General features: G+C 55.8%; 1 protein-coding gene and 1 pseudogene across 4 annotated transcripts in view; one reads left to right on the plus strand and one right to left on the minus strand.

The window, feature by feature from the left end:
- CTTN (cortactin) overlaps positions 1–17,348 on the plus strand; it is a 31,439-nt gene extending 14,091 nt beyond the window's left edge. For all 4 annotated transcript variants that reach the window (XM_032414566.1, XM_032414568.1, XM_032414569.1 and 1 more), the window contains exons 9-17: positions 2,181–2,291; positions 2,793–2,903; positions 5,088–5,143; positions 7,572–7,641; positions 9,506–9,654; positions 12,032–12,121; positions 14,131–14,287; positions 15,036–15,107; positions 16,193–17,348. In XM_032414566.1, the coding sequence (XP_032270457.1) occupies positions 2,181–2,291; positions 2,793–2,903; positions 5,088–5,143; positions 7,572–7,641; positions 9,506–9,654; positions 12,032–12,121; positions 14,131–14,287; positions 15,036–15,107; positions 16,193–16,329 (953 nt within the window). In that variant the 3' untranslated portion in view covers positions 16,330–17,348. The remainder of the gene's footprint in view (positions 1–2,180; positions 2,292–2,792; positions 2,904–5,087; positions 5,144–7,571; positions 7,642–9,505; positions 9,655–12,031; positions 12,122–14,130; positions 14,288–15,035; positions 15,108–16,192) is intronic.
- A 7,409-nt stretch (positions 17,349–24,757) lies between these two features.
- Positions 24,758–25,236, minus strand: LOC116638113 (annotated as a pseudogene).
- Between the last annotated feature and the right edge of the window lie 770 nt (positions 25,237–26,006).

The raw sequence follows: 26,006 nt of genomic DNA on the forward strand, positions 1-26,006 counted from the left end.
ATTTATTTATTTAAAAGATTTTATTTATTTATTTGACAGAGAAACAGACACAGAGCACAAGCAGGGGGAGTGGGAGAGGGAGAAGCAGGCCTCCCGCTGAGCAGGGAGACCAACACGGGGCTCGATCCCAGGACCCTGGGATCATGACCCGAGCTGAAGGCAGACGCCTAATGACTGAGCCCCCCAGGCGCCCCAGGGACATTGAGTTTAAAATTGCAGTGGCTACTGCAGATCGTCCTCACCTGCCGTGCTGACTTTTCCCTCCGTCGCTGGGAATCCTGCCCGGGGAGGGGTGTCTCCATACGGGGTTTACAGGTGCGCTCCCTCCCGCGGAGGCCCTGGATGCTTGGTTCTTCTGCGTTGTTTATTTCGTGTGGCCTGCATACTTAGTTTTTTTTTTTTTTTAAAGTAGTCTGTACACCCAACATGGGGCTCAAACTTACAACCCCAAGATCAAGAGTCACATGCTCCGCCGACTGAGCCAGCCAGACGCCCCGCACATGTAAATTTTATATGTAAAAACAGAGCGCTCACGTCTTCTTTAAAACCCCAGATTTCCGTAAGAGGCAAAAAGAGAAGTCCCCCCTGGAGGCACGGCTGGCTCGGCATTTCCCGGGGACGCGGCCGTGAGGTCTGCGGGGCGGCCGGGCCTCTGCTTTGCTGTGGGCGTCTCTTCCGGTCACACCAGGCCTGCCCGCCTGTCCTGAGACCACGGCCCCGGCATGAAGCGTGCCGCACAGGGTCACTTTCAACTCGGCCTCCTCTGTCCACTTGGGGCAAGCCCGTCCTCCGCTGCCCAGTACGGCACGCAGCCTGCGAGTCAGGGCCTGCCCTCGGATCCGCTCAGGGCTCTCGGACCCTCTCTCCTACGAGCCTGTGAAGAAGAATAAAAGCCACCTCTGGGAAGTCGGGGAGCGGAAGGCAGAGCCCGTGGGGCAGACAGGGTTCCTCTGCAGCCCAGGCCTCCCCCCGAGGGTCTGATCTTGGGTCTGTTCTGGGAGTGGCCCTGGGGGAGCCGTGCTTAAGTGTCAACATACGTATGTCAGTGACGTCACTTTGGGTAGAAGTGGTGTTTCTGGAAGATGCTCCGTGTGTATCTTTTTGCTGGCTTTAGTTGGTGAGGCAGAGGGACCTCGTGAAAGCTGGCCGCTACGGCTCCGGGGCTCATCTCGCTCTCAGACATAACACGCATCTTTCTTTCCTTTTTATTTCTTTTTCTTTTTTAAAATTTAAATTCAGTTAATTGACATACAGTATATTACCGTTTCAGAGGTGGAGTTCAGTGACTCATCCGTTGCGTATCACACCCAGTGCTCATCACATCTCCTGCCCTCCTTGATGCCCATCACCCAGCCCCCCACCCCCATCCAGTCCAGCAGCCCTCAGTGTTTCCTAGAGTGAAGAGTCTCTTATGCTTTGTCTCCCTCTCTGATTTTGTTTTATCTTTCCCTCCCTTCCCCTAGGATCCTCTCTGTTGTTTCTTAAATTCCACATATGAGTGAGATCATATGATTGTTGTCTTTATCTGATTGACTTATTTCACCTAGTGCAATACCCTCTAGTTCCATCCATGTCTTTGTAAATGGCAAGATTTCATTTTTTTGATGGTTGAGTAATATCTCATTGTGTATATGAACCACATCTTCTTTATCCATTCCTCTGTCGGTGGACATCTGGGCTCTTTTCATAGTTTGGCTATTGTGGACGTTGCTGCTATAAACATCGGGGTGCACGTGTCCCTTCGGATCCCTACATTTGTGTCTTTGGGGTAAATACCCAGTAGTTCAATTGCTGGGTCATAGGGTAGCTCTGTTTTCAACTTTTTGAGGAAGTGTTTTCCTGAGTGGCTGCACCAGCTTGCGTTCCCACCAACAGTGTAGGAGGGTTCCCCTTTCTCCACATCCTCGCCAACATCTAACACGCTTATTTCGTGATCTCCTTTGGAATGCAGGGAAGATAAGACAATTGTTAAAATCCGTTATACGGGCTGCTCTTCACATTTCTGTTGTTACATATACAAATGATACTTCCCACTGTCTCCCATATTAGTGATCTTACAGTGTGCCTGAAAGAGTTTTGGTTTGTGTTGTTTTGTTTTTAATTGGGTGATAAGAGTACTTTCTCAAATCAGCTCCCCGATTGTGTTGCTGCTGCATGAACAGTACTTCCCTTGTTTGCAGATTACTCCAAGGGCTTCGGTGGCAAGTATGGCATCGACAAGGACAAGGTGGACAAGAGCGCTGTGGGCTTCGAGTACCAGGGCAGGACGGAGAAGCACGAGTCGCAGAAAGGTGCCTCCACTTTCTCCTCTCCTCTCGCCCGCAGCTGGTAGCATGATGAGTGTTGGCCGGAACAGAAAGGGAAAGTGTCCCCAGGAACCCCTAAAGTAGATGCCTCTTTTTAATTAAATACCGCACATTGAAATATAGCAAATCCATAAGTGCAGCTGTTAAATGAAGAAGCCATATCCTGACACATCTTTGGCCCTGGCACCCCAGCAGTTGCCCGTAATAATGGCCATGTGTCGCACGTCTGTTGTAAACGGGGAGATAGTGGTGACTCGTGGGGGCTGCTTTAGGCTGCGTGCCTTGGAGCTCTGTACGCGGGGTCCTCTTTGTGCTCACGGTGCTGAGAGTATAAATCAGGCTGCTTTCCAGACATTGTCGAGGAGGCCTTCTTCCTGCGGGAAGAGAGAGATGGGTTTAGCAGGTTATGTGTGTCTCACTGTATTAGGAACATGCTGCCCGGGCTCCCCACTAACACTAGATTGTGGCCTTTTCTTGTGTGTGTAGACTATGTGAAAGGGTTTGGAGGAAAATTCGGTGTACAGACAGACAGACAAGACAAATGTGCTCTTGGCTGGGATCACCAGGAGAAATTGCAACTGCACGAATCCCAAAAAGGTACATTTATTAGCCTACTCCTCCCGAGATCATTCCAGAAGTTTGTTTCCGTCCACAGGTCCATCAATGTGCTGTGTTTTTGCTACATTTCTGTCGTGTGTTGTTTTTCTCTCCACCATTTGGGGTTGTCCTGTGCTTGCCACATTTTTGAAACGCTCCCCAGCTAGCGTAGCAATGAGCCCCCCCGCCCCCGGGAGCTGCTGATAAGGGGGCATCGTGCCCGCCTTGCTCGCTGAGCATCCTGGGAACGCTGCTTTCTGCCCGCGTGTGCGTTCCCGTTGATAAAGTGTGCCCCGGGGCGCTGCCTCCGCTTGGAAGCGTGTTCTCGTCAGAACGAACACCGTCCCTGGGACCTAGGCTGCAGGGCGGGGGGGCCCCGTCACGCATGCCCCGGCCTCGCACCCACCCTTGCAGCCAGCACCCTGGGAAGTGGGGCCGACCCGCGGGGCCCTGTGATACTTGCGTACAACGTGTCTCTCTCTCCACACGCACAGAGATGCACTCTCGTGTCTGCAGCGCGGGTAGGACCCTAGAAGGAAACCTCAAAGCATGGAGTGCTTTTTCTGAATTATTTCAGATGCAGTTCCTAACCTATTTTCAGATCTTGGCTGAAGTGTTTCGAGTTTCAGTGTGTCCTGTAACCTCGGAGCCGACGTGGGCCTCTTCGTGAGCCCGGGAGCTGGCTCCAAGCCCTGCACTCCGCAGAGTCCTGCTTTCTAAACGATGTGTTTGCTGCTTGCACTTGCTAGAACATTCTAACCAAACTGTGTTTCCTCTCTCGGTTTTCTCCACTGTTGCTGGTGGATTTTCAGATTATAAGGCTGGTTTCGGAGGCAGATTTGGTGTTCAGTCCGAGAGGCAGGACTCCTGTGCTGTGGGGTTTGATTACAAGGAGAGACTGGCCAAGCACGAGTCCCAGCAAGGCATAGTTGCTCACCAGCCCCGCCCCCGCCTCCCCTTCCGGTGCAGCCCCCTCTAGCACAGACTTCAGGGGCTCAGCCTTCCGAGTTAGCCGCTGTCCCTTGCCAGGGGCACGTGGGTGTTTTCAACCCGGTTTTACGCTGGAGTGATTCTGACTTGCACCCCTTTCTGCCTCTCTGTTCCTTAGAGCTTTGTGTTTGGTAAGATGAGTAGTTTGCAGGGTAATGTCCTGCTAACCCCGTAACATGACTAGGGTGGGGTGGGGTGCCCAGCAGCCTTCTCCAGGAGCTCTGGCTGCTGACGTGACCGCTGGGAGTCACCCAGTGAGCTGTTTGCTTCTGCCTGGTCCTGAGCCTTCAACCAGAGGGAAGGTGGCAGCGAGGGGCCCGGGGCCGGCGTGTTCTGTGTGGTTTCTGTGTTTTCCTTGTGGTGGTGTCTTCGGCTGGGGTGGGGATGTTTTGTTTGTTTTTGTTTTTTGGGTGACACCATCTACGTATAAGTTCTTCACACAGAGCCGATAGTATGTGCCCAAAACTGAAAAGAAACGGGGAAGTTTTAGATGTAGATATTGGGACTCTGGCCAGTGCATTTGTCCTTTAATTACCGTCCAAACTTGGCCTGAGTTCCGGGGGCAGAGTTCAGGCGTCCGGTGCCAGGGTCCCGGCAGGGCAGGAGCGTGCACTCGGGTCCATCCGGCAGACGGCCCGGGGACGGCCTTGGCTCTCTCCGTGGCACCAGGGCTGCATGACGGCGTGATGGACACGTAGATCTGTGTTGCGGGACATAAGTATTCGGCCGGTAGAATTTCCCTGGGGAATTGTTTTTCTTTTAAAAAGCAAGAGAAGCCTGCGGTTGAGCCCCCTTGTAGCGCTCAGTGGAGCAGGACGCAGGAAGGGATGCGGCCGGTCAGCCGTTGCCGGGCGGAAGACTGTGCTCTTGAAGCGGTGCATTCCCCGGCCCGTGCTGTGGCCTCCTCGCTCTCATTGCCTCCAGCCCTTGCCCGGCACCCTTTCTGTCCCTCGGGAGAATGCGGGAAAGCATGCACACGCCTCTTTCTGCCTCGCGCCTGCCTGCCTCCTGAATACCATTGGTAGAAACAAAACTCAGCCTTGCAAGTAAAGACTCATTGTTTCGCGGTTCTCGTTTCTTTGCGCACTGGGTGCATTTTCGTGGGCTGGTTCTGGATCTGTCTGCATGCCTCTGCGTGCGGCTCTGTGCTGGTCCTCGACCGCAGAGTGAGTGTTGTCTTGTGCCACGTTTCAGACTACTCCAAAGGATTCGGCGGAAAATACGGGGTGCAGAAGGATCGGATGGATAAGGTGAGTATTTCCAATCCAGGGCCAAGTGTTTTCTGTGGATGGGTTTGGGTACACATGGAGCTCTTGCTGTGTGCTGCTCCGGGATGGTCTCCGGTGGGTGTCGGCTCACGTGTTCAGAAGGACAGACCCTGGAGTGGTGCTTCCCGTGCGCCAGGCCTCGCCTCGCATGCCAGGGGTGTCCTGTCCTGGGCCGTGCACGGCCGCGCCGTGAGGCAGATACTGTCCCTGCCTGTTCCATAGTCGGGCATGTGGCCGGGCCCCCGTTGGAACCCGGGCATTAGACTCTAGGCCAACGTGACAGCCCAAGAGCGTGTGGCTCTCTGAATTCAGCTTAGTGGTGAACCAAATTGGAAATTGGGTTCCTTGGTCACATGGGCCACGGAAGAAGAGCTCCTGGCCACGCGTGAGTGCTGGCTCCACGTTGGAGCACACAGCCCCGGAACGTCGGCCTCCTGCGGAAGGCCCACGGCACAGTGTGTGTCTAGGGTCAGAGCCTGGACGCTGGGCCGCCTCCTACCGTGTTCCCCTGGAGATACCCCGTTCCTCTTGCCGGGGACTTTGTCCCTCCCGACGGCTTCAGAGCCTTGGCGGCTCGGTCTTATGCACGTGTCGGATGGCCTTTCTAGCTTGCAGCCCAGCCTCGTCAGCGTGGTGGGCTTACGAGCTCCACGCTGGGGCCTGGGAGCGGCTCCGTCCCCTCAGTTCAGCTGAACAAAGTCAAGCCGTCCCGCCCAGTCCTGGGCCTGGCCCCTGGTCACTGGTGACAGGGCCGGTCCTTCTGCAGTCCTGCTCCATGGGGCTCACAGCTGGCCACACACACATCGTCACCCGGGGGACCCCGCCACGTGACCGTGTGTGGGCCCTGGGAGTGAGTGGCCGGGCACAGGCTTGGAACGGGGTGGGGACTACCTGGGTTCCCGTAAATGTGCGCAAGGGGTTCAGAGCCAGGCGGTGACGTGAGGTTGTCCCTAGAGAGGTGGGTCCCTGGGACTTGGGTCTGCAGTAGTCCCTGGGGTGATGGAAATGGGTGAGAGGTGTCCTGCAGGCTGGACCAGGGGACAGGGAGCAAAGTCCGTGTTGAGGAGTAGCAGCAGAGGGAGAGGGTTCTGGTCAGGAAGGAGGAGGGAGGACGGGGTGTTGGGGAGACAGCACAGCTGGGACAGAAGCCCCCAGGGTGGTGGCAGAGATGACCTCAAGCAGCGTAGCGCGCTGGAGAACTGGCTGGACGAGGCCGTCACCCCTTGGAGCGGCGGGGAGCAATCCAGAGGGTGCAGACACCCTCTTCGCTCAAGGCTGCGGGGCTGGGTGGGGGGGGCGTCCGAGACTGTTCTGGAAAGAGGCGTGGCAGACACGGGCAGTTTGGGCGGGTGTCTGGGAAGGGGCAGAGGGTTTGTTGAGGGCAGCCCAGCAGCTGCACTTGGAGGTGAGGCAGGGATGGTTCAGTGACCCCTGGGTGTGCAGGCGCCGGGACTGGGTGCCGCTGGGTTGGAAGGGCAGGTGGGGGGCGGGGGGAGCGGGCTGGGTCGCATCCCCTGTGCTGCCTGTGCTGCACCCCTCAGAGCAGCTGCTCACCCTCAGCTTCACGTGGCCAGTGAGCTTCAACTGCTCGCCTCCTTCGGGCCCCCTTCCTCCTTGTTCTGTGTGGCAGAAAAGCAGCTGTGTCCTGAGCCCCAAACATGTTTCTCTAGGAGGTGTTTACTCACGGGGAAACTGAGGATGGCTGGAGGGCCTGTGAGCCTGTCTGTGTGCGTCTGAGTCTGCCTCTGGGTGGACGGTCATCACTGTCCCTTTGCTGTGACAGAGTTGGGTCCTCTACAGAACGGGAAGCGGGGATCTCGCGCATCAGGCCCCGTGAGGCTCCAGCGTGACCCAGGGTGTTGTCCCTGGCAGAGCAGAGGCACCGGGGTCCCTGCAAACACGCAAGCCTCTCTCGGTGGCCGGGGGGGGCGGGGCTTGAGCGCATCGTCGGGTTATGATTGCACGAATGCCGATACGTATTTTGGGGGGGAGGGGTCAGAGCAGTTTTAGCAAATACGGGACAAAGCAATGGGTTTCCCATACACCCCTGCTTTCCCTCGTGCACAGCCCCCCCGGGGGATGCGCTGGTTACAGCCCAGGAGCCTGTGCGGACATGGGTTCATCGCGCAGTGTCCTTAGGTGACGTCAGGCTTCGCTCTTGGTGTCGTACGTTGCATGGGTCTGGGCAGATGCGTGACGACACGTCCCCTCTGGTGCGGCGTCACGCGGGGTAGTCTTACCGCCCTGATGCCCTCGTGCGTGGCCAGAGAGGCGGAGGTGAGACCTCTGGGCGCTCTTGGCTCTTTTGGAAGCTGCAGGGCAGGCTCCCACGTTCGGGTGAGGTAGGAGCCCTCGCAGGCTGAGGAGGAAGGAAGGCGCTCCCCTGATTCTCCCGCTTCTGTCTTGGTAGAACGCTTCCACATTCGAGGACGTTGCCCAGGTGGCCCCTGCTTATCAGAAGACCGTCCCCGTCGAGGCGGGTAAGTCGTGGCCGACCCCAGTGCCGCGGTTTTCCCAGGACGAACTTCCGCGCCGTGGGTGTTCCCGTCGTGGGCACAGCGTGGGCTGGGAGCGACGGAGAGCGCCCTTGTTCTGCTCACTCGGGGAGGGGGTTTTGCCGTGCCTTGACGGAAGGCCTGCGTGTCCCCGCGGATGCTCGGAGGCTCCTTTCGGACGCAGCGTGTTGCAGTGCTCTGCCAGTGGGGGTCTGTGTGTGGGGGGGTGCCTCCCAAAGCAGAGCTGGGCCAGCCACCCATCTGCAGGGCCCCCCTCACTGCCAGGGACCAGGTTCTGGGAGGTTCTAGTGTGTGCAGATGTCTCCGGCTGGCCAGTCGGCCGCAGCCGTGATGTGAGGAGCGTGTTGCTCGCTTGTGCAGAAGCCGAAGTAGACGCTCTCGCCTTTTCTCTCTCTATGGTCCCTGCGCCAGGCTGCTCCCAGCCTGTCTTCAGAGCTGGCTGCCACCAGAGAAGGTGTCTCCTCCCGCCTCAGCCGCATGGCCACACCCTGAGGAGCACTGCTGAGTTGGGGGAAATGTATAGAAAGTGGTAAATGGACGGTAGGAGGCAGAGCGTCCCCATTGTTTCCTGTGGACGCCCCGGGTCAGCGGTTCCCAGACTTGGGGGTCTCAGGACATCTGACACTCGTAGGGATCCTTTGTGAGGCTTGTGTCTCTTGATCTTTGATGTAGTGGGATTAAAACACGAGAATTTAAGATTTTACTAATTCACTTGAAAACAAGGAAACATCACATGTTAACATCGTAATACTGTTTATGGAAAAAATAACCACATTTTTGAAACAAAACTCGCACAGAAGCGTGGCATTGCTTTGCGTGTCTGTAAATCTTCCTCGAAGACCTTTATTCTTAAGCTGCTTCTGCATTCGATCTGTTGTGGTAAAGGATGTTTAGGAAGGAGCTCTGCACTCCCCCAGGTACGCTGTCGGAAAAGAGAAGGGTGTTACCCTAGCTGCGGATGCTCCTTCGTGACCCTGCACTGGGACGGGCAGTGGTTTCCTGGCGCTCCCAGCGGGTCCTCTCCCTCACAGGCTGCCGCATGGTTCTGGAACACGCATTGGACGTTTGCAGAGTACTAGACCATTGAGTTAGCCGAACTTCCAAATGTTTTGTTTTTCATTCTGTAGTCCCCCCAGTGACATTCATTCACATTATCGTCAGTCTTACCAGAGTCCTTAGTGGACCTGGGAAGTTGTCGTGCTCGGAGCAGATGGAGGTTTTTCACAATTCTGATTTCTCTTGAAAGCTTGAATTTTCCCGTTGACGATAGATACTGCCGTTTTTCTTGACATGATAGACTGAGTTTATTCATTTTAGAGAGAATGTCTGCCAGATACCAAAGATGCACACCCGTACTTTGTCAGTTATCTCAGGGCAAAATGATGTTCCAGGAAGAATCAGTGCAACTTGCAGCTCAGCGCACAAATCGTTTTCCTCGAGACGGCTGCAGAATTTGCTTCTGTGGCCCCCTCCCACACGCCACAGGGGATTGGCAGATGTACACCCCGGGCTTGAGATTGATACAGCATCAGTGCTTTGTACGGCGTCATCGAGGGCATCGTTAGGGAAAATGTATATCTTCCCTCCTGAGTGTGTGCTGGGGAAGAATCCAGGGCCGTTGGGAATGTGAAATACTCCAGATACCAGGCTCCAGCGTCTGGCAGTCCTCCGGAACGTGCGGGAGATGAAGGCGCCGAGGCCGGTCTGGGATGGGCAGGCTGAGCGGGCCGCTGGCTCCCGTGGGGCGGGCCACCCTGGCGCGGGGCTGTGGTCGGGGGGACACACTGCCCCTCTGACTCCCAGCGTGCATCTCTCCTCCCCTCTGTAGTGAACAGCAGAACAAGCAACATTAGAGCGAACTTTGAAAACCTGGCAAAGGAGAAGGAGCAGGAGGACAGGCGGAAGGCGGAAGCCGAGAAGGCCCAGAGGCTGGCGAAGGAGAGACAGGAACAGGAGGAGGCCCGGAGGCAGCTGCATGTGAGTGTGGGGCCCGTGGTCCAGAAGGTTCTCCGTGGAAAACGTTTGGAACCCTAGTTCGAGGCTTGCTCTTAGGAACTGTAACTCCTAGCCACACACATGGTGGGGCCTTTGACCGCCAGGTACTAGCCGGTCAGCCGTGCTGCTCCCGTGCCCGCCCGCCTCTGAAATCCTCCCTCCGCGGAGCCCTGGGCCCCACATGTGCCTGGCGGTCTCCGTTCTGACCTGTGGCTCTCTGGAAGCCCCTTCCTCCTGGGGAGAAGGCCAAGAATACAGAGGGAACTCCCCGTGAGGGAGCAGAGCCGCTTTCTGCTTTCTTTTTCGACTCTCGCGTCTTTCTGCACCTGCATCTGTCGTGTGCATGCGTCTTTGTCCTGCTGTCCGCCAGAGGAGGCAGGAACGGGGGCTGCGGGAGGAGAGCGGGAGCGCCTGGGCGTGTTCCTCGGCCTTCTCCCCAGGCCTGGATGTCCGTGGCTCTGGTCCCCACGTTGCCACCTGCTGAGCAGGCCGCCTGTGTCCGGGGCTCCCCGTGCTGCGGCTTTGCCTTCTCCTGTGGACCGGGGACGGAAGAACTCACTGCTGCGCTCCCGGGTAGTCGTGGAGCGGAATGAGAGATAAAGCCCATGAAGTTCTTTTGTAAACCAGAAAGCTTTGTTCCATTCCATAGACGTCTCCCCCGCAAAATCAGTAGTTAGGGCTCCGAGAACCCCCATCGAGAGGGAACGGGGGGCCGAGGAAATGAACGTGCCGTGGGCACCAGAGACATGAACTAATAAATACGCCCCGAAGGTGGTTCCATCGCATGCAGAATAAGAGCCAGTTTGTGTAATTACGTCTTGTTAATTCCGTGATTGCTAGAAACTTTCCAAGTAAGGAGCTCATGAGTTAGGTTTTCTGGGTTGTTTAGCATATGGATATACAGACTACAAGGCGTTTTTTCTAACATCTCGGTCTCATCAAATAATCATTGCCTTCCTCTCTTTCTGCCTGCACGTCGTGACGTCTAGTCCCGTCAGCATCTGGACGGCGCAGGATGAGCGGGTGGCTTGCAGACGGCTGTCACTGTGGTTCTGTCTGGCGCCTTTGCTTTCCCTTGTCTTGCTGTCCCTTCTGCCGTGTTGTCCTCCGCTTCCAGCCCCTACCCCTCGCCTCTGCTGGCCCCTGGGAGCCCTCCCCGCTCAGTCCTCACTCCAGAGTCCTCTGAGCCGTGGGCGCTCCCGGCGGTGGGCGGGCAGGACTTCAGCACAAATGCACACGTGCTTGACTCTCGGGTCCTGCTGGCTCGCCGTGAGAAGTTATTCTCTGCGGCCAGCAGCTGTGAGAGGGGCCGTCCCAGACCCTCATACGGCAGCTCAGGTGCGAGCGGCAGCCCAGGTCTCAGGCCATGCGTGCGGAGCCAGCCCGGACGGGACCCCTGCACGGGAACACGCCCGGGCCTGGGTGTTTGAGCTGGGGCCGGCTCCAGGCAGCCTGTGAACCTGACTGTCCCACTGGCAGCCCGGCAGGATGGAGGCCGGGGAAGGTTCAGGTCCTGCTTCCGCCGCATCCTGGTGCAGGCCCCTCGCGGTCCTGTCTTCCTCTGTGATGCCAGGCTGTCCGCACGGGTTTCCTGGGGCTGCCATCCCACGCGATCCCGGACTCTGCCTCAGAGCAACACACGTGGACCCTCTCACAGCTCTGGAGGCTCCAGAGGAGACCTGTTTCCTGGCCTTTTCCAGCTTCTAGAGGCACCCGCGTTCCTGGGCTTGGGGCCCCTTCCAGCCTCTGTCTCCGTGGTGATCTCTTCTGATGGGTCACTCACATGCCTGCCTCCTTCTAGAACCATCCCTGTGGTTACGTTGGGCCCACCTGGGAAAGCCGGGATTGTCCCCCACCTCCCGTCCGTAACTGCTTCCATCCTCAGTCCCTTTGGCCCTTCGAGGTCACCGCCTCCCGGGATCTGGGGGCTGGGGTGTCCGTGTCTTTGAGATGCCATTTTTCTGTCCACTACAGCCCACGCTCTGACCCCCAAAGATTCCTATATGTCCTACGTGCAGAACACACCCCATTTTTAGGTCCCCAGAAATCTCAGTCCCAACAGCAGCAGCTCGGAACCTCAAGGTCCTCGTCTGGTCACCTATGCGAGGTCTGGGCCAGGTACAGGGTGGCAGCCTGCCCCCTGTAGTTTGCATGGTGACAGCAGGAGGACTGGGGGTCCCTGACGTCCTGGGTGTTGATGATGCGTGACCTTCACTTCACCTTGTCCTTACAGTTGTGGGTGCTGAGTCTCCATGCTTCGTACTCCCCACGCTCTGCTCTGGCAGTGAGCGCGGTCCCGTAAGCCTGGGTGGACCTTTTTCTGGTAGCCTTCTGACCGGCGCTTGCCTTTCAATTACAGGAGCAAGCCCGAGCCCAGAAGCCAACGCCCCCAGGCTCCCCGACTCCTCAGCCGGCTCAGGAGAGGCCACCCCCAAGCCCCGTCTACGAGGTTGGTGTTTTCGTTCAGTGTGCAAATGAGTCTGACCCCCTGAACACATCCTTCGCAGGTCCATGCCACTGTGCATGGAGGGGTCCCCTACCCCACTCTGCTTGGTGCCCCAGCCGAGGGGACGGCCTGGGGAGGAGCCCTCGTGAGTGCTGGGGGCACGCGCCGCACGTCCAGCCTCTCTGTGTGTGCGGCCGCCCCCGCTGGCCTTCCTGGCCGAGCCTGCTGCCTCCCGGGCGGGTCTCCTGATGCTGCGTAGACGATTTCTAGTTCATCTCGACTGCTCTCTGCAGCACTTGACACTGACCCCACTCCCTTCTGGAAACCCATTTCCCGGCACCCAGCTGCTGTCCTTCCACATGAGCCGCCCTCCCCAGCTCTCCTTCCCTCAGTCCCTCTCGACCGTTGTGTTCCCCGGCAACTGTCCTTGGTCTGTAATCCTCATTCCCGTCATCGGTGCCTTGTGACTGCCCGCTCGCGTCCCTCGCACCTGTCTTCTCTCCTGGGCTCCGAGTTACTGGTCTGCCCGCCTCACCGTCCCCCGTTCCATCGCGGGTCTCTGCCCGGCCTCTCAGGAGCTCCTCTGCTGCTGCCTCGGGGGCCACACCTGGCTGAGCCCTGTGTCCCGTCCCCTCTGCCCCGGCCACTGCCCTGGGTCCCCTGCCCACCTCTCTCACCGGGACATCCTCAGAGGCCTGGGTTGTGAGGAACAGAAGCTGCCTCAGCCCTGCTGATACTTGCAGGGGTGAGGCGTCCGGTAGCTCGTGAACCGGACAGCTCTGGGCAGCGAGCCTGGGTCTCGGTGGCGTAGGCACAGTGTCACCAGGGCCCTCTGTGAGCTGCTGCCCCCTCGTGGTGGCTGTGTCCTCCTGGACTCGTAGGCATTGTGGCGTGGCCTTGGGGCTCGTAACCCAGTGGCAAGAGGGGCCTTGAGTCATCTCCCCTTGTCCTGTTCCACTGCTGGGCCGGTCACTGAGGAGTCGGTCCTTGGAGAAGGCGGCGTGACTTGCTGTCCCTAGTGGGAGGGCAGGTGGGTCCCGTGACTGGCAGCCCGGCCAGAACCACGTGACACGCTGGGGACAGCGGTGCTGATGCCAGAAGATAGGGAGTGGGGTGCAGCCGGGCAGCCCAGGATGGGATCCCCCACACCCCCGACCTGCTCAGGATGTGCGGGGCAGCCAGCACGGTGCCCCCACACCAAGACCCGGCCTCGAACCCTCAGGGTGTCCCCTGCACATCCAGGGCAGACTTGCCCAAAGAAGGCTCTGGGCCTGTCGCGCTCTTGCGGTTAGTCCCCTGAGTGGCTCGGTGCCTGGCCTGGATGCGGAGTCCCCTCTCTGTGGCCTCCCTAGTGGCTCTCATGGGCTGCCCGAGCCATGAGGCCCTTTGCCGGCGAAAGCAGTGCCTGACCCCGCTGGTTCTCACTGGGGCATTTCTGTGTGTCCCTTGCTCTCCCTGAGCCCCCGACGGTGCCTTCAGATGGGCCCTGGTCGGAAAAACGAACGAAAGCCACTTGCTTCCATTAGAGTCAGAAGTCACGCGACTGAACAGCCGGGCGTTGGTTTCCTCTGGGTGTCTGCGCTTGCCCGTGGCCCGCCGGCCCCCCTTCCCTTCCACTGGAGGATTTGGGCAGACCCGACCCGCCGGCTGGGGTGGGGCTGCGAAGCGGCGCGCGGAAGCCCGGCAGGCCTGGCGGGTCCTTGGGCGCCCCGGGCCCCGGGCTTCAGCTGCAGGCACGGCTTGGGGCGGTGCTGTTCCCCACAGGCCGCGTGGTTTCGTCACTGCAGGACTCGGGGTGTCGGGGCTGTGACGGTGGGGCTGCTCAGCAAGAAGTGGCATGTGGCCCTCTTAAGGGTGCTGCGCCACGGTGAGGACCCGAGCGTTCCCAGAACGTGAGCGGACGGCGCCTCCTCACCGCGGCCCGTGCTGCGCCCCCTGGGACTAACGGAGCCCCGTGTCGGGGACCCAGCATGGGCTACAGGAAGTGTTTCCTTGACCCTCCCCTTCCCCAGGACGCGGCTTCATTCAAGGCCGAGCCCGAGCCCGAGCCCGAGCCCGGGTACAGCATGGAGGCGGCCGACTTCCAAGACGCCGGCAGCCAGCAGGGCCTGGCCTACGCCTCGGACCCCATCTATGAGGCCGCAGAGGCCCCCGGGCACTATCCAGCAGGTACAGGGGGAGGGGCGCCCCGCCAAATCCCCGTCTGTCTCTGCTCGCCTGTGAAAGTGGTGTCCGTCTCCCCGAGGCCTGACCTGCCTCACCTGGCCTGTGCTGGCGGGGTCCTCGTCTCCCCCGCTGGGAGGGCACCAGGCCCCCCTCCCCCGGGGCTCGGCGTGGCCTCCTATGGGGGTTACAGGAAGGCCGCGGCTGCTGCGGGGTGGTGGGTGGGGAGGAGTGTGAAGGGAGCGGTCTCTGCTGCTCTCCCTTCACGGTAGCAGCTCGGGCAGAGCCTGGCTCCAGGAAGACAGAGCGTCTTGAGGTCCTTCAAGGTGATTTCTATAAAATCAGAAAATTTTATATATGTTTCAGTGGGATGAACGCGCAAGTCGGTCTCTCATCTTTAAAGATGAGGTTGCCTTCCGTATATTTGGGCAGATTGAGCCTGAACCCATCCAAGAACATAGCTCAGGACAGAGCCTTGGCTTTTCCCCGAGTGCGACGGGAGGCATTGGGCAGCGCGGGGCCCCTCCTTAGAGTACCAAATACATACAGTTTAACAGCCCATCCTCTGAAAGTTTCCTCAGTGCCCACCCAGATCGTCACACGCCCCGGCTGGCGTCCGCGTTGGGAAGGGGTGGGTTTGCTCCGTAAACCCGGACTCCTTCCTCTTGCTGATCGGCGCCCCAGGCAGGGCTGGCTGAGAAAGGCGAGGAGGCACTTTGGTTAACCCTCAGCTCTTGTCTCGGTTTATTTTTAGAGGAAAACACCTACGACGAATATGAAAATGACCTTGGGATCACGGCCGTCGCCCTGTATGACTACCAGGCTGGTGAGGGACCCACGTTCCTACCTGCTGCTTGTTCTCCGCTGATGCTGCTCTTAGGAGTTTGACTCCCAGAGCGTTATTACGATTTTTAAGAAGTAACTTGTTTTGAAGTAATCTCAAAGTTACAGAAACTCCATTTTCCCCGCCATTTCTATGCCTCTTCAGACCTTCGGTTACTCTTAGCCACAGGGGTGCCCCAGGCCCCCCAGAGGCCCCAGTGTGAACTCCCCGGAACCGAGGACACTGCCCACCCCAAAGCATACTCCATCCAAGTGGGAGGGTCAGCCCTGAGACACCGTGACGTCTGCTGCGGGTCCCGTTTTTACCAGCTGTCCCAGCCACCTCTTGTCCCCTTTGCGCTGGTTGTCTCTGATCCGCCCCATGGCCTCATCCTGGGGTGACCCGCAGCCCGCCCGAGGCCGTGCCCTGAGGACTGGGCGGCCCTGGGAGAGCTTCCTGCTCTTCACTGTGACGGGCCCCTCCATCTGTCCCGCACTGCGGTGTCCCCACCACCCGCGGTCCAGTGTGCGGGCCAGCATTTCTCCTGCTGCTGCTGAGGGCTGTTGTGTGGTCCTCCCAAGACGCTGGGCGTCCTCAGGCTGCCGGCCATCGCTGCAGGCGCACCGCCAGCCCCCGGTGCGGTGTGCCCGCGTCCCCTCCCTGCCGGTGCCGCCTCCATCCTGCCCGAGGAAGAGCACGTGCCCCTCCTGTTTGCTTATATCTGTTTCCACGCACCTGTCGGCACGGGTGTGGATTTTGTGAAATTGGGCATCTGTAATTTTTACACCGTGGTACATTTACCCTTGTACCTGCCGCCCCAGCTGCCACCTCGGGCTCCTTCCTAGGCTCCCCTTGGCGCCTTGTAAGCACGCTCTCCAGTGGGAGAATGGGAGAAGTCTGGCGCCGGGGGCTCGCGTGCTCGGGGCTGCTGTGTGAGGCGGAGGGCAGGGCAGCGGAAGGAAGGCCGAGCTCTGGGGGAAGGCTTGCTGTGCCGTCCGGCCGGGGGCCCGGAGCGCGCCCCTTCCAGCAGACCGGGCCGGGCTCAGTGTCAGAGTGTCACCCTGCTGTCTCTCTCCCCTCTCCCTTAGCGGGCGACGACGAAATCTCCTTCGACCCCGACGACATCATCACCAACATAGAGATGATCGATGACGGCTGGTGGCGCGGGCTGTGCAAGGGCAGGTACGGGCTCTTCCCGGCCAACTACGTGGAGCTGCGGCCGTAGGTGCCCGGCGGGAGGCCGGCGCCCGGACCGGAGGCCGCTGTACAAACCGCTTTTATACGTGATCCTTCCGCTGACGCTTTTGGAAATGCTCATGCCACAGAATTCGCTAATACATTGTAATCACACACCTTAGGAGGACTCGGGTAATCGATTTTATGCATTTAAGGCATTTTTGTTTCTGCCAAATTGACTGTCACGTGGAGCCACTTCGGGACCCTCGGCTGTCCTGAGTGCATGCTGTCCTCGCCCCACCGGCGGCGGTCGGGACCCCTGACACGCTGCCTGTGCTCAGACCGGCCGCGCGCTGTTGGACGGGAGTCACTGTTCCCGGCAGAGGGGGGACTGACAGGAGGCTGGGACTGAGAGCAGGGGTGCAGCGGGCGGCGGCTTTAGCTCTGGGTGGGAGCGCCTTCGCATTTCCCCAGACCCGCGCTCTCCCCCTCCCTCCCTTGTCCCTCCCCTGACACCTGCTGCCAGGAGGGCTGCTCCTGCCGCGGCTCCTGCCCCCGAAGCAGCGTCACCCAGTGCTGGCGCACACCGCCCCCCCGGGCGGCCCCGGACGGCCCCCCGCCGCGGGAAGGCAGGCGCCTTCACTGTCGTACCCTGCCAGAAACATTTTTCCCATCAAGGCACTCGTGTTCGTTGTGCCAAAATACCACGTCACGTGACAGGCAAATGCGATCGATTGACTTGGCTAAAGAGTGAAGCGGCGAGTGCGTTCTCCCACCCAGGACGCTCCCCGTGGATGCTGCCTGGGGGCACATCGCCCTCCTGATAGCCGGGGAGGCCAGGTCAGCGCTGGCAACGGTCCGGGGCAGTCTTTCCGGAAGATTCTGTCGCGGTGTCTCGGGTGTTGGGGACATGAGCGTCTACTTCCTAAAGTGCGTTTCTGCATAATCCTTGCTTTACCACAATTAGGTCGGGTTTTATATGCAATTATTGTATCTAAGTTCCTGTAGCACACATCATAGGTATGATTTTTTTTTAATTAAATATTCAAAATAAACTTTTTTTGATCCACTTGCTTGCTGATGTCCCTCTGGTATTGGTCACTTTGTTCCACCTAGAAGTTGGCTTCCTGACCCTTGACCTTTAATTTATCAGCTTTAGACAAACTAAAGTTTCCCTTTTTAAGAAGCGTGCTCCTTAAAGGGCACTTTTTATGAGGGGAAATGTGTTTACACCCTGATATTATTTAGACAGGAATTCCAAGCAAAATAGAAAACCCCATCTATTTAAAAATCATTAGGAATTAACAGTTCTCACAGTAAATCCCGAGGTGGTTATAGTGGGGCTGAAGGCACTGTTCTCCTTTGGGGTGCAGTACCTTGAGGTTCGAAGCAGCTGCTGAACGTGGGGCGTGTGGAGGCTGGCGTGGGTCTCACGGGACGGACAGACTCCGTGAGCAGGTCTGGACTGCCCAGCTCGGTGGTCGTCCACTCCCGGTCACGGGGGTTCTACGTTGGGGTCCCCCCAGCATGGCGGTGGAGGGGCTGTGTGCACAGACCAGGCTCCCCAGGTGCCGTGGGGTAGGCGGGCCTCTCCTTGTGGACGTCTGTGTGGCAGGACAGGGCGTGGAGACTTCTGGACGCGCCGCCCTCACCGTCCCTGGAAGAAGCGGAGGACAGCGCAGATCCCGGACAGTCCAGAGTCGTGCCGTCCTCCATTTACGGGAGCTGGGGGTCGCTCACCGCCGCCACAGGTCTGCTGGGACCCCCTGTGGGTGGAACCCTGCAGGAACTGTCGTTTGGTGGCTGGCCTGTGTCACTCAGCATCACGTCCTCCAGGTCCATCCCTGCTGTGGCAGGTGTCCGCGCGTCCTTCCAGGTTACGGCTGTGACAGTCCATCGTGCAGATGGGCCCCGCCTTACCCATCTGTCGATGCAGTCGGCTGCCTCCACCACCCGGTGGCCGTGTCTCCCACCTCCCACCCACTCCGTCCAGCTGCCCACCCCCACCGCCCCAGTGCCGCCCCCTCAGGGACCACAGTGGACCGGAGCTGTCCTCATTGCTGTCTTCACGCCCCCTACCCTTCTGCCACACGTGTCCTGGGAACATCCTCCGCAGCCGCTCCTGGACCCCTGCTCTCCGGTGCCTTCGTGGTCCTGATGCTTTCTCCTGACCCCTGAATGTCAGGGTGCCCCAGGCCTTTGTCCCCGAGCACGTTCCTGGTGTATCGGCACCCACACCTGGGGATGGCCGTGCAGACCAGGCCTCCCCCAGGATGTCAAACTGGCTTCTTGGCTGGGCTCCTGCAGGCTGGACTCCAGTCTCGCCCCAGGCCGGCGCCTCCCGCAGACCCTCACCTCAGCGCAAAGGCGGCTGCATCCTTCCCTCGCGGATGCCCACAGCCTTGGAGTCGCCGGACTCCTTCCTTCTCCCCTCTGTCCCATCTGCCAGCAAGTCCTGTCGGCTGTGTCCTGAAGCATGGCCCACCTTCCTGCTATCGTCACCCCGTGGAAGTACCTCACCCCTTGCCTGGGTTATTGGGATAGCTCCCACCCAGGTTTCCGACCTCCTCTGCCCTCTAAAGATGTTCCCTCCTGGGCTGTGACTCTGGAGCAGCTCCCGCGTCCCCGGGAGTCAGGCCGCGGTCCTCCCGCTCCCTTCTGATGAGCCAGCACCTGTCCCTGCCTCAGGGTCTTTGCACTGAGGCTTCCTTCTGCCCAGAACCCCACAGGCTTACTCCTTCCCCTCCAGCCGGTGCACTCTCAAGGGCTACCCTGACCCCTCCTTAAAACTGCGGGTCTGAACCTCAGCGGGGCCCAGGTCGCCATCTCAGAAGCAGCGTTCTGGAGAGTGGCTCGATTTCCAGACCGACTCACTGAGTCCTGTTTAATTCATTGTTCAATACAAACACCATACACCTTTCATCCAAAATATTTGTTAAATCTTTCTAGCTCCCCCCACCCCCCAAATCAATTCAGAAATCACCTTTATCTTGAGTATTGTTGCCTGAGACGGGGGCTCCTGTAGACCGGGGGTGGAAGGACGGGGAGGTGGAGGGTCCTGGGAGGACTGCACGCGAATGCTGGCCCCTTTTTGTATTTATTTGACCGTTGCTGTGTTTGGCTTACATGTTTTACATTATGAGTTCACGTCGAAAACAACGCATATAGCGCCAACAAGGTCTGGCGTGAAAAAGGAAACCTCTTTCCCCTCTGTCCTCTCCCTTACTCCCTGACGGGGATTTTGTCAATGACTTACGGGATTTTTAGGGACAAATTTCTCTATATACAAGCACATGCATTTATAACAAGTAAACTTTTTAAAAAGATTTTATTTATTTATTTGACAGAGAGAGAGCGCACACACACAGGCAGGGGGAGCAGCAGAGGGAGAAGCAGACTCCTCGCTGAGCAGGGAGCCCGACGTGGGACTCGATCCCAGGACCCCGGGATCGTGACCTGAGCCAAAGGCAGACGCTTAACGACTGAGCCACCCAGGCGCCCCTATAACAAGTAAATTATTTTTTTATACACAGGTTCGCACTGTGCTTTGCTTTCTGCAACTTGCTTTTTTAACAAAAGATGGATTTTGTCCATCTTGATCACATCCTTTTTTGTATCCTCTGTGTAGAATTTCACTTAGGAATGTGACAATTAGTTGAGCCCCACGGATAGACACTGTGCCGTCGCAGACGGCACCTCTCTGTCTCACTGCACATTGGGTACAAGTATGTGGAGGAGGAACATTGAGAAGCGGGCTGGCAGGGTGCAGCAGAGACTGGTCACCTCTCCCCACATCCCTCTTAGTTACTGACCTCCGTTGTATTCAGAGTTGCAGCCCAGTTGAAAGACGTATTTTTCCATCCCTTGCAATTAGATGTGGTTGTGTGACTGGCTTGGAAGTGAAACTTTGTTGTGGAGGATTGCTGGGAATGGTCCTTACGAAGAGGACTGACAGCGGGAGTATCTTTTGACTTCTTCCCTCCCTCCATTTCTCCTTTCTATTGTCTGGAATATAGGTGTGATGGCTGGAGCTCTGCCAGCTCTTTTGGAGTATGAGGCACTTTGAAGGTACCTTCTGAGGATAGTGGAACAGAAAGACAGAAAGGGCCTGGGTTTCTGACAACATCAGGGAGCTGCCACACTAGTCTTGCATGCTTCAGTTTCTTTTCTTTTTTTAAATGAGGCAGAGACAAACTTTTATTCTATCTAAGCCATAATTATTTCCAGTATCTGCTACAAGTGCAAACAGTTTCCAACTGATTCGCTAGGTCAATGAGTATGAAATTTCCCTCTTGAAAGGTTTGCACACGAGAGCATGTTTCTTCTTACTTTCACCAAATTCAAGTATTATAAAAATTTCAGGTCTCTGACCATCTTCTAAATGAAAATGCATATTCTTGTTGCTTGTGTTTCATTTTACTTCCAGGGAATGGCCCCCTTTCTTTCGTTCCCTCTCCCTTTATCATCTGCTTGCTTCCTTTCTTACACACGCACAAGCGACTCAGGACAGGCTCATGGTGACCATTCAAACAAGGACTTTCAATTCTGGAAATACCTGGAACTGGACATTATGATAGCCTTCTTGCCATAAAATGCCAAAAACATTAGATAAATGGTAACCAACATCTTTTAAATGTAGAGCTGAGGTGGTAGGAAGGTTAAGAATATCCTCCGGAGCCAAACAGAAAGCTCGGCCTCAAGTCCTGATGAGCACAAGGTCATCAGTGTGCGGCAGGTGGAGGAGCCTGGAGCGGAGGGGTTTGCCTGCACACGGGCGGGAGGCATGGCTTGAGGCCCAGCGGGGTGCACCGCTGGGACAGAGGACCCCAACAAAGCTGGGGCCCTTAACGGGACATTGCCTCAAGGAAAGGGTAGCAGGGTAAGCCTGTGCCCGTCGGCAGCGCCAGAGATCCCAGTAACTTGTCTGTCTAGCCTGCAGGTCCGGGTAGGGAAAAAGAGGTGGTGTGATGTTTGGTCGAGATTTTGTTCAAAGGAGATGAACTGAAGCTGATGAAGTGGAAAAGGCGAGCTTGGCAGAACCCCCTGAGTGGGGCAGAAAGAATGGAGGAGGACGTTAGGGCAGACGTTTTCCCAAACTAGCTGCTGGGGGTGACCTTAACTCAGGACAGCTTGGTTGCCCTCTCACTGAGCAAATAGCGATTTCCTACTATATCCCTGCCTCTTTGCTTAAGAATTGGGGATGCAGAGGGCTCCTGGGTGGCTCAGTTGGTTAAGCGTCTGCCTTCGGCTCGGGTCATGATCCCGGGGTCCTGGGATCGAGTCCCGCATCGGGCTCCCTGCTCAGGGGGGAGCCTGCTTCTCCCTCTGCCCCTTTCCCCCAACTCATGCTCAGTCGCTCTCTCTCAAATGAATGAATAAATAAATAATCTTAAAAAAAAAAAAAAGAATTGGGGATGCAGAGATAAAGAGACAGTCTCTGGACAGGGGAGGCAGGGAGTGACTGCTGGTGGCTCTGAGGTTTCCTTTTGGGGTCATGATGTTCTGGCACTAGACATAGGAGGTGGTCACACAACATCGTGAATGCATGAAATGTCATCGAGTTGTACACTAAAATGGTAAATGGTTTAAAGAAAAGGAGAGAGACAGTCCCAATCCTGTAGTTTGTAGGTATAGGGACAGACAGAAAATCTTGATACCATATGAAAGGCAGGGGTGCCACGGGCATCAGAGGAGGGCAGCTGGGCAGAGTCAGGGACAGCTTCTGGGAGGAGGTCAGGCTTGAGCTGGGTCTTGGGTTGGGGGGGAAGCAGGGTGGTCTGAGCAGAAGGACAGTGTGTGAGCAGGGCCTTGATATTGCTGAACTCTCAGGCACGGGTGGGTATGGAGAAACACCAGAGCTAGCGATCAGGTCATACAGGGCTTTATCAGCCAGTTACAGGGATTGGGCTTTATTCTGAGTGCACACAGGAGTTATTGAAGACTTTCAAGCCCTGAAGTGATCCCATCTGAGATGTCAGCGTGATACTTAACTTCTTAGCACCAAAGTCCTTAAAGATGAATGTCATAAATAAAACTAAAGTGTTAGAATTTAACCCTTAGTATTTCAAGCGTTATTATTACCTTTTGCCCTGTGTACTTGCGAAGGGAAAAAATAAAAAAGCCTCATTTCATTTACTGAAAACAAAGAAAACACAGTATTACTTGGAATTGATCCTGGGTTCTCTACTCTGTTCTGTTAACCTATTTATCTTTCCACCAGTGCCACACAGTCTTGGTTACTGTGGCTCTACAGTGAGCCTTGAAATTGGGTGGACTGATTTCTCTCACTTTATTCTCCTTTTCAAAATTGTCTTAGCTATTATAGGTCTTTGCTTTTCCATATACATTTAGAATAATCTTGTTTATATCTATGAAAAATCTTGCTGGGATTTTTTTTTTTTAAAGATTTTATTTATTTATTTGACAGAGAGAGACACAGCGAGAGAGGGAACACAAGCAGGGGGAGTGGGAGAGGGAGAAGCAGGCTCTCTGCTGAACAGGGAGCCCGATGCGGGGCTCAATCCCAGGACCCTGGGATCATGACCTGAGCCAAAGGCAGACGCTTAACAACTGAGCCACCCAGGCGCCCCTTGCTGGGATTTTGATAGGAATTACACTACACTTAGATATCGTCTTCACCATGTAGAGAGCCTTCAATATAGAAATATGGTATTTCCCTCCATTTATTTACGTCTTCTTTCATTTATTGCATCAACATTTTGTAGTTTTTAGTATCTAAGTCTTATATGTATTTTATCAGATCTACATCTAAGTATTTCATTTATTTTTGGCAGTTATGAACTCTATTTCTGTTTTCAGTGTTCACACATGCATTGCTTTTCTGTAGAAGAAATACAATTGATTTTCTTATGTTTATCTTATATCTTGTAACCTTGCTGTGCTTCCTTATAAATTCTAGAAAGTTTTTTTTGTTGTTGTAGATGCCTTGGGATTTTCTATGCAGACAATCACATCACCTGCAAAATGAGACCGTTTTCTCTCTTCCTTTCCAATCTATATGCCTTTTCTTGCCATATTGCCTTGGCTAGAATGTCTAGCATTATGTCGGGAGTGCTGACAGCAGACGTCCTTGTTCCCAGTCTTTGGAGGAAAGCGCTCAATCTTTCCCCATTAAGTGGAGTGTTACCTGTAGGTTTCTGGTAGATGCTGTATTTACCCCTTTGTAACAGTATTGACTAGATGCGTCTTCCGGTCCTACCTTCATCCATAAACCGCAATGACGCTGTCACCGCTGGCCTCCAGGACGACCCCAGTGCTCCTGGGATCGTGCCCCAGGGCAGCCCCTCGCCATAGAAGAGGGCAACCTGCGTAACGATAGGATGCTGGGAAAATGGCAGGGTGTCACCTCCAAATGTGAGTCATCGGAGACACTGCAGTTTCGGCCTTGCTCTCTTAGATCAGGGGCTCTCAGAGAAACTGGCCCTCCATCATGAGGAAGCTCAGACAGCCCTCAAGGAGCTGAGGCCTCCTGCCAACAGCCATGTGAGTGTGTCACCTTGGAAACAAACCCTCTGTCCCCAGAAAGTCTCGGTCAACACGTCAGCCGACGCCTCACAAGAGGGGCTGAGCCACAACCACCTCGCTAAGCGGCTCCCAAATTCCTGGCCTACGCAAACAGTATGAGATAATCAATGTTTACTGCTGCTTCAGGCCACTCAATTTTGGGGTAACTTATAAGGCAGCAACGTGTAACTAGGGAGATGTTTGAGTTTCTTATTTGAATCCGGCAAAGAATGGGCATGGGCTCCCTCATAGAAAACGATGCTCTGCTCGGGCATACCCCGGTACCCTTTGTGAGGGGGCGGCTGTCAGGCCCTGCAAGGACTTATGAAAATGTATAGAACGCCCTTCACCCCCCCAGTTCTACATCTAAGGATTTATCCTGGTTGTACGTGCACCTGTGCATAAGGGAGACGCCCCCCATGCCCGTCTGCAGGGCCCGTGAGAGTGTGGAACATCTGTGCCGAGGGGCTGGGCAGCCGAGAAAGGGCAGCCCCCCCGGGGAACCATCACCAAGATGCGTGGGAGCTGACACAGGCGAGTGGTCTTGGGGGCAGTGGTTTGGTGATTTCTGGGAGCTCGGAGATGCCGAGATCCAGTCCCCAGGGAGCACCCGAGAGATGCTCTCACACACGCGGACTTGGGTATATTCACAGCAGCACTGCTTGGTTTGGTTTGTTTTTTATTATTTTTAAAAAATATTTATTTGGGGAGGGGGAGGCGCAGAGGGAGAGGGAGAGGGAGTCTTTGAAGCAGACTCCCTGCTGAGTGTGGAGCCCCACACAGGGCTCGACCTCACCACCCCGAGATCACGACCCAAGCTGAAACCAAGAGTTGGGCACTTGGCTGCCTGCACCATCCAGGCACCCTTTGGTTTTTTAATTAATTAATTAATTTTTATTTTTAATGTCCAGCATTTATAATATGAGGGCCAGAGTTTTCTTCCCAACTCAAGTTTATACATTTTCGATTGGCTTGTGAGGCCAATAGGGATACTTCTTGTCTAATTTGGTTTCTGGGAAGACTTCATTCGGGTCCTCAATGGTTATCTGATCAAATGGAATTATGTTCCTCATCTTCTCCAGCTCTTGTTCATATTCCTCAATCCTGGCCTTTGAGGGAGACTAAAACTCAGCACAGCTTTTCATCGGCTTTTTCTTCAGCATCCACCTGAACAGTGTATCTGTCCTCGGGCATGGGAACCTTCAGGGCATTAAACTGCTCCAAGTCATCTACCATGCCCAGCCTTTGCCACATTGCCCTTGTCGTAAGCCCCGTCGATAGCAGGTGGATTCTCGGGGGGAGTAGCCAACCTGGAGGTAAGCGTCTCCTTCCAGGATTTCAGGGAGTTAGCAATGGTCTTCTGGTTTTGGGGTATGATCTCCCCAGAAGCTACCCAGTCAATGGCTTTTAGAGCAAGTTTTCACCCAGCCATCATGAGATCCTTCACCGACCCCAGCAGTCCACGGTCCCCAGCAACAAGGAACAGAATGGGGTTTTCCTTGGTTTGTTTTTTAAATAAACTTTTAATTTTAGAATACTTTTAGATTTTTAGAAAGGTTGTAAATTTAATACAGGGAAATTCTTAAAATACTACCTGCCAGGGGCGCCTGGGTGGCTCAGTTGGTTAAGCGACTGCCTTCGGCTCAGGTCATGATCCTGGAGTCCCTGGATCGAGTCCCGCATCGGGCTCCCTGCTCAGCAGGGAGTCTGCTTCGCCCTCTGACCCTGTCCCCTCTCATGTGTTCTCTCTCTCTCATTCTCTCTCTCTCAAATAAAAAAATAAAAATCTTTAAAAAAAAAAAAAAAAATACTACCTGCCATTTTCCCTTATGATTAACTTCTTGCTCAACCACCGTCCATCCACTTATTCAAACTAAGAAATTAACATTGGTATAACACCGTTAACGGACAGACTTTATTTGGATTTAAATTGTTTCCATGAATGTCCATTTTCTGTTCCAAGATCCAGGATCCCACATTCCATTTAGAAAACATTTTTTTTTTTTCTTAAAAAGGAGATGTATTGAGACATAATTTGCTTACCATATAATTCACCTAGCTAGTGTACAGTTTAACAGCTTTTAGCGTATTTGCAGAGTTACGGAAATACCACCATTGTCTAATTCCAGAACATTTTCATCACCCAAAAAGCAACCCATGCTGGGCCGTGGTTACTCCCCGTCCCCTCCCCCCATGCCTGGC

Source organism: Phoca vitulina, unplaced genomic scaffold, assembly GCF_004348235.1.
Source record: "Phoca vitulina isolate PV1807 unplaced genomic scaffold, GSC_HSeal_1.0 scaffold16, whole genome shotgun sequence".
NCBI classification, from domain to species: Eukaryota; Metazoa; Chordata; class Mammalia; order Carnivora; family Phocidae; genus Phoca; species Phoca vitulina.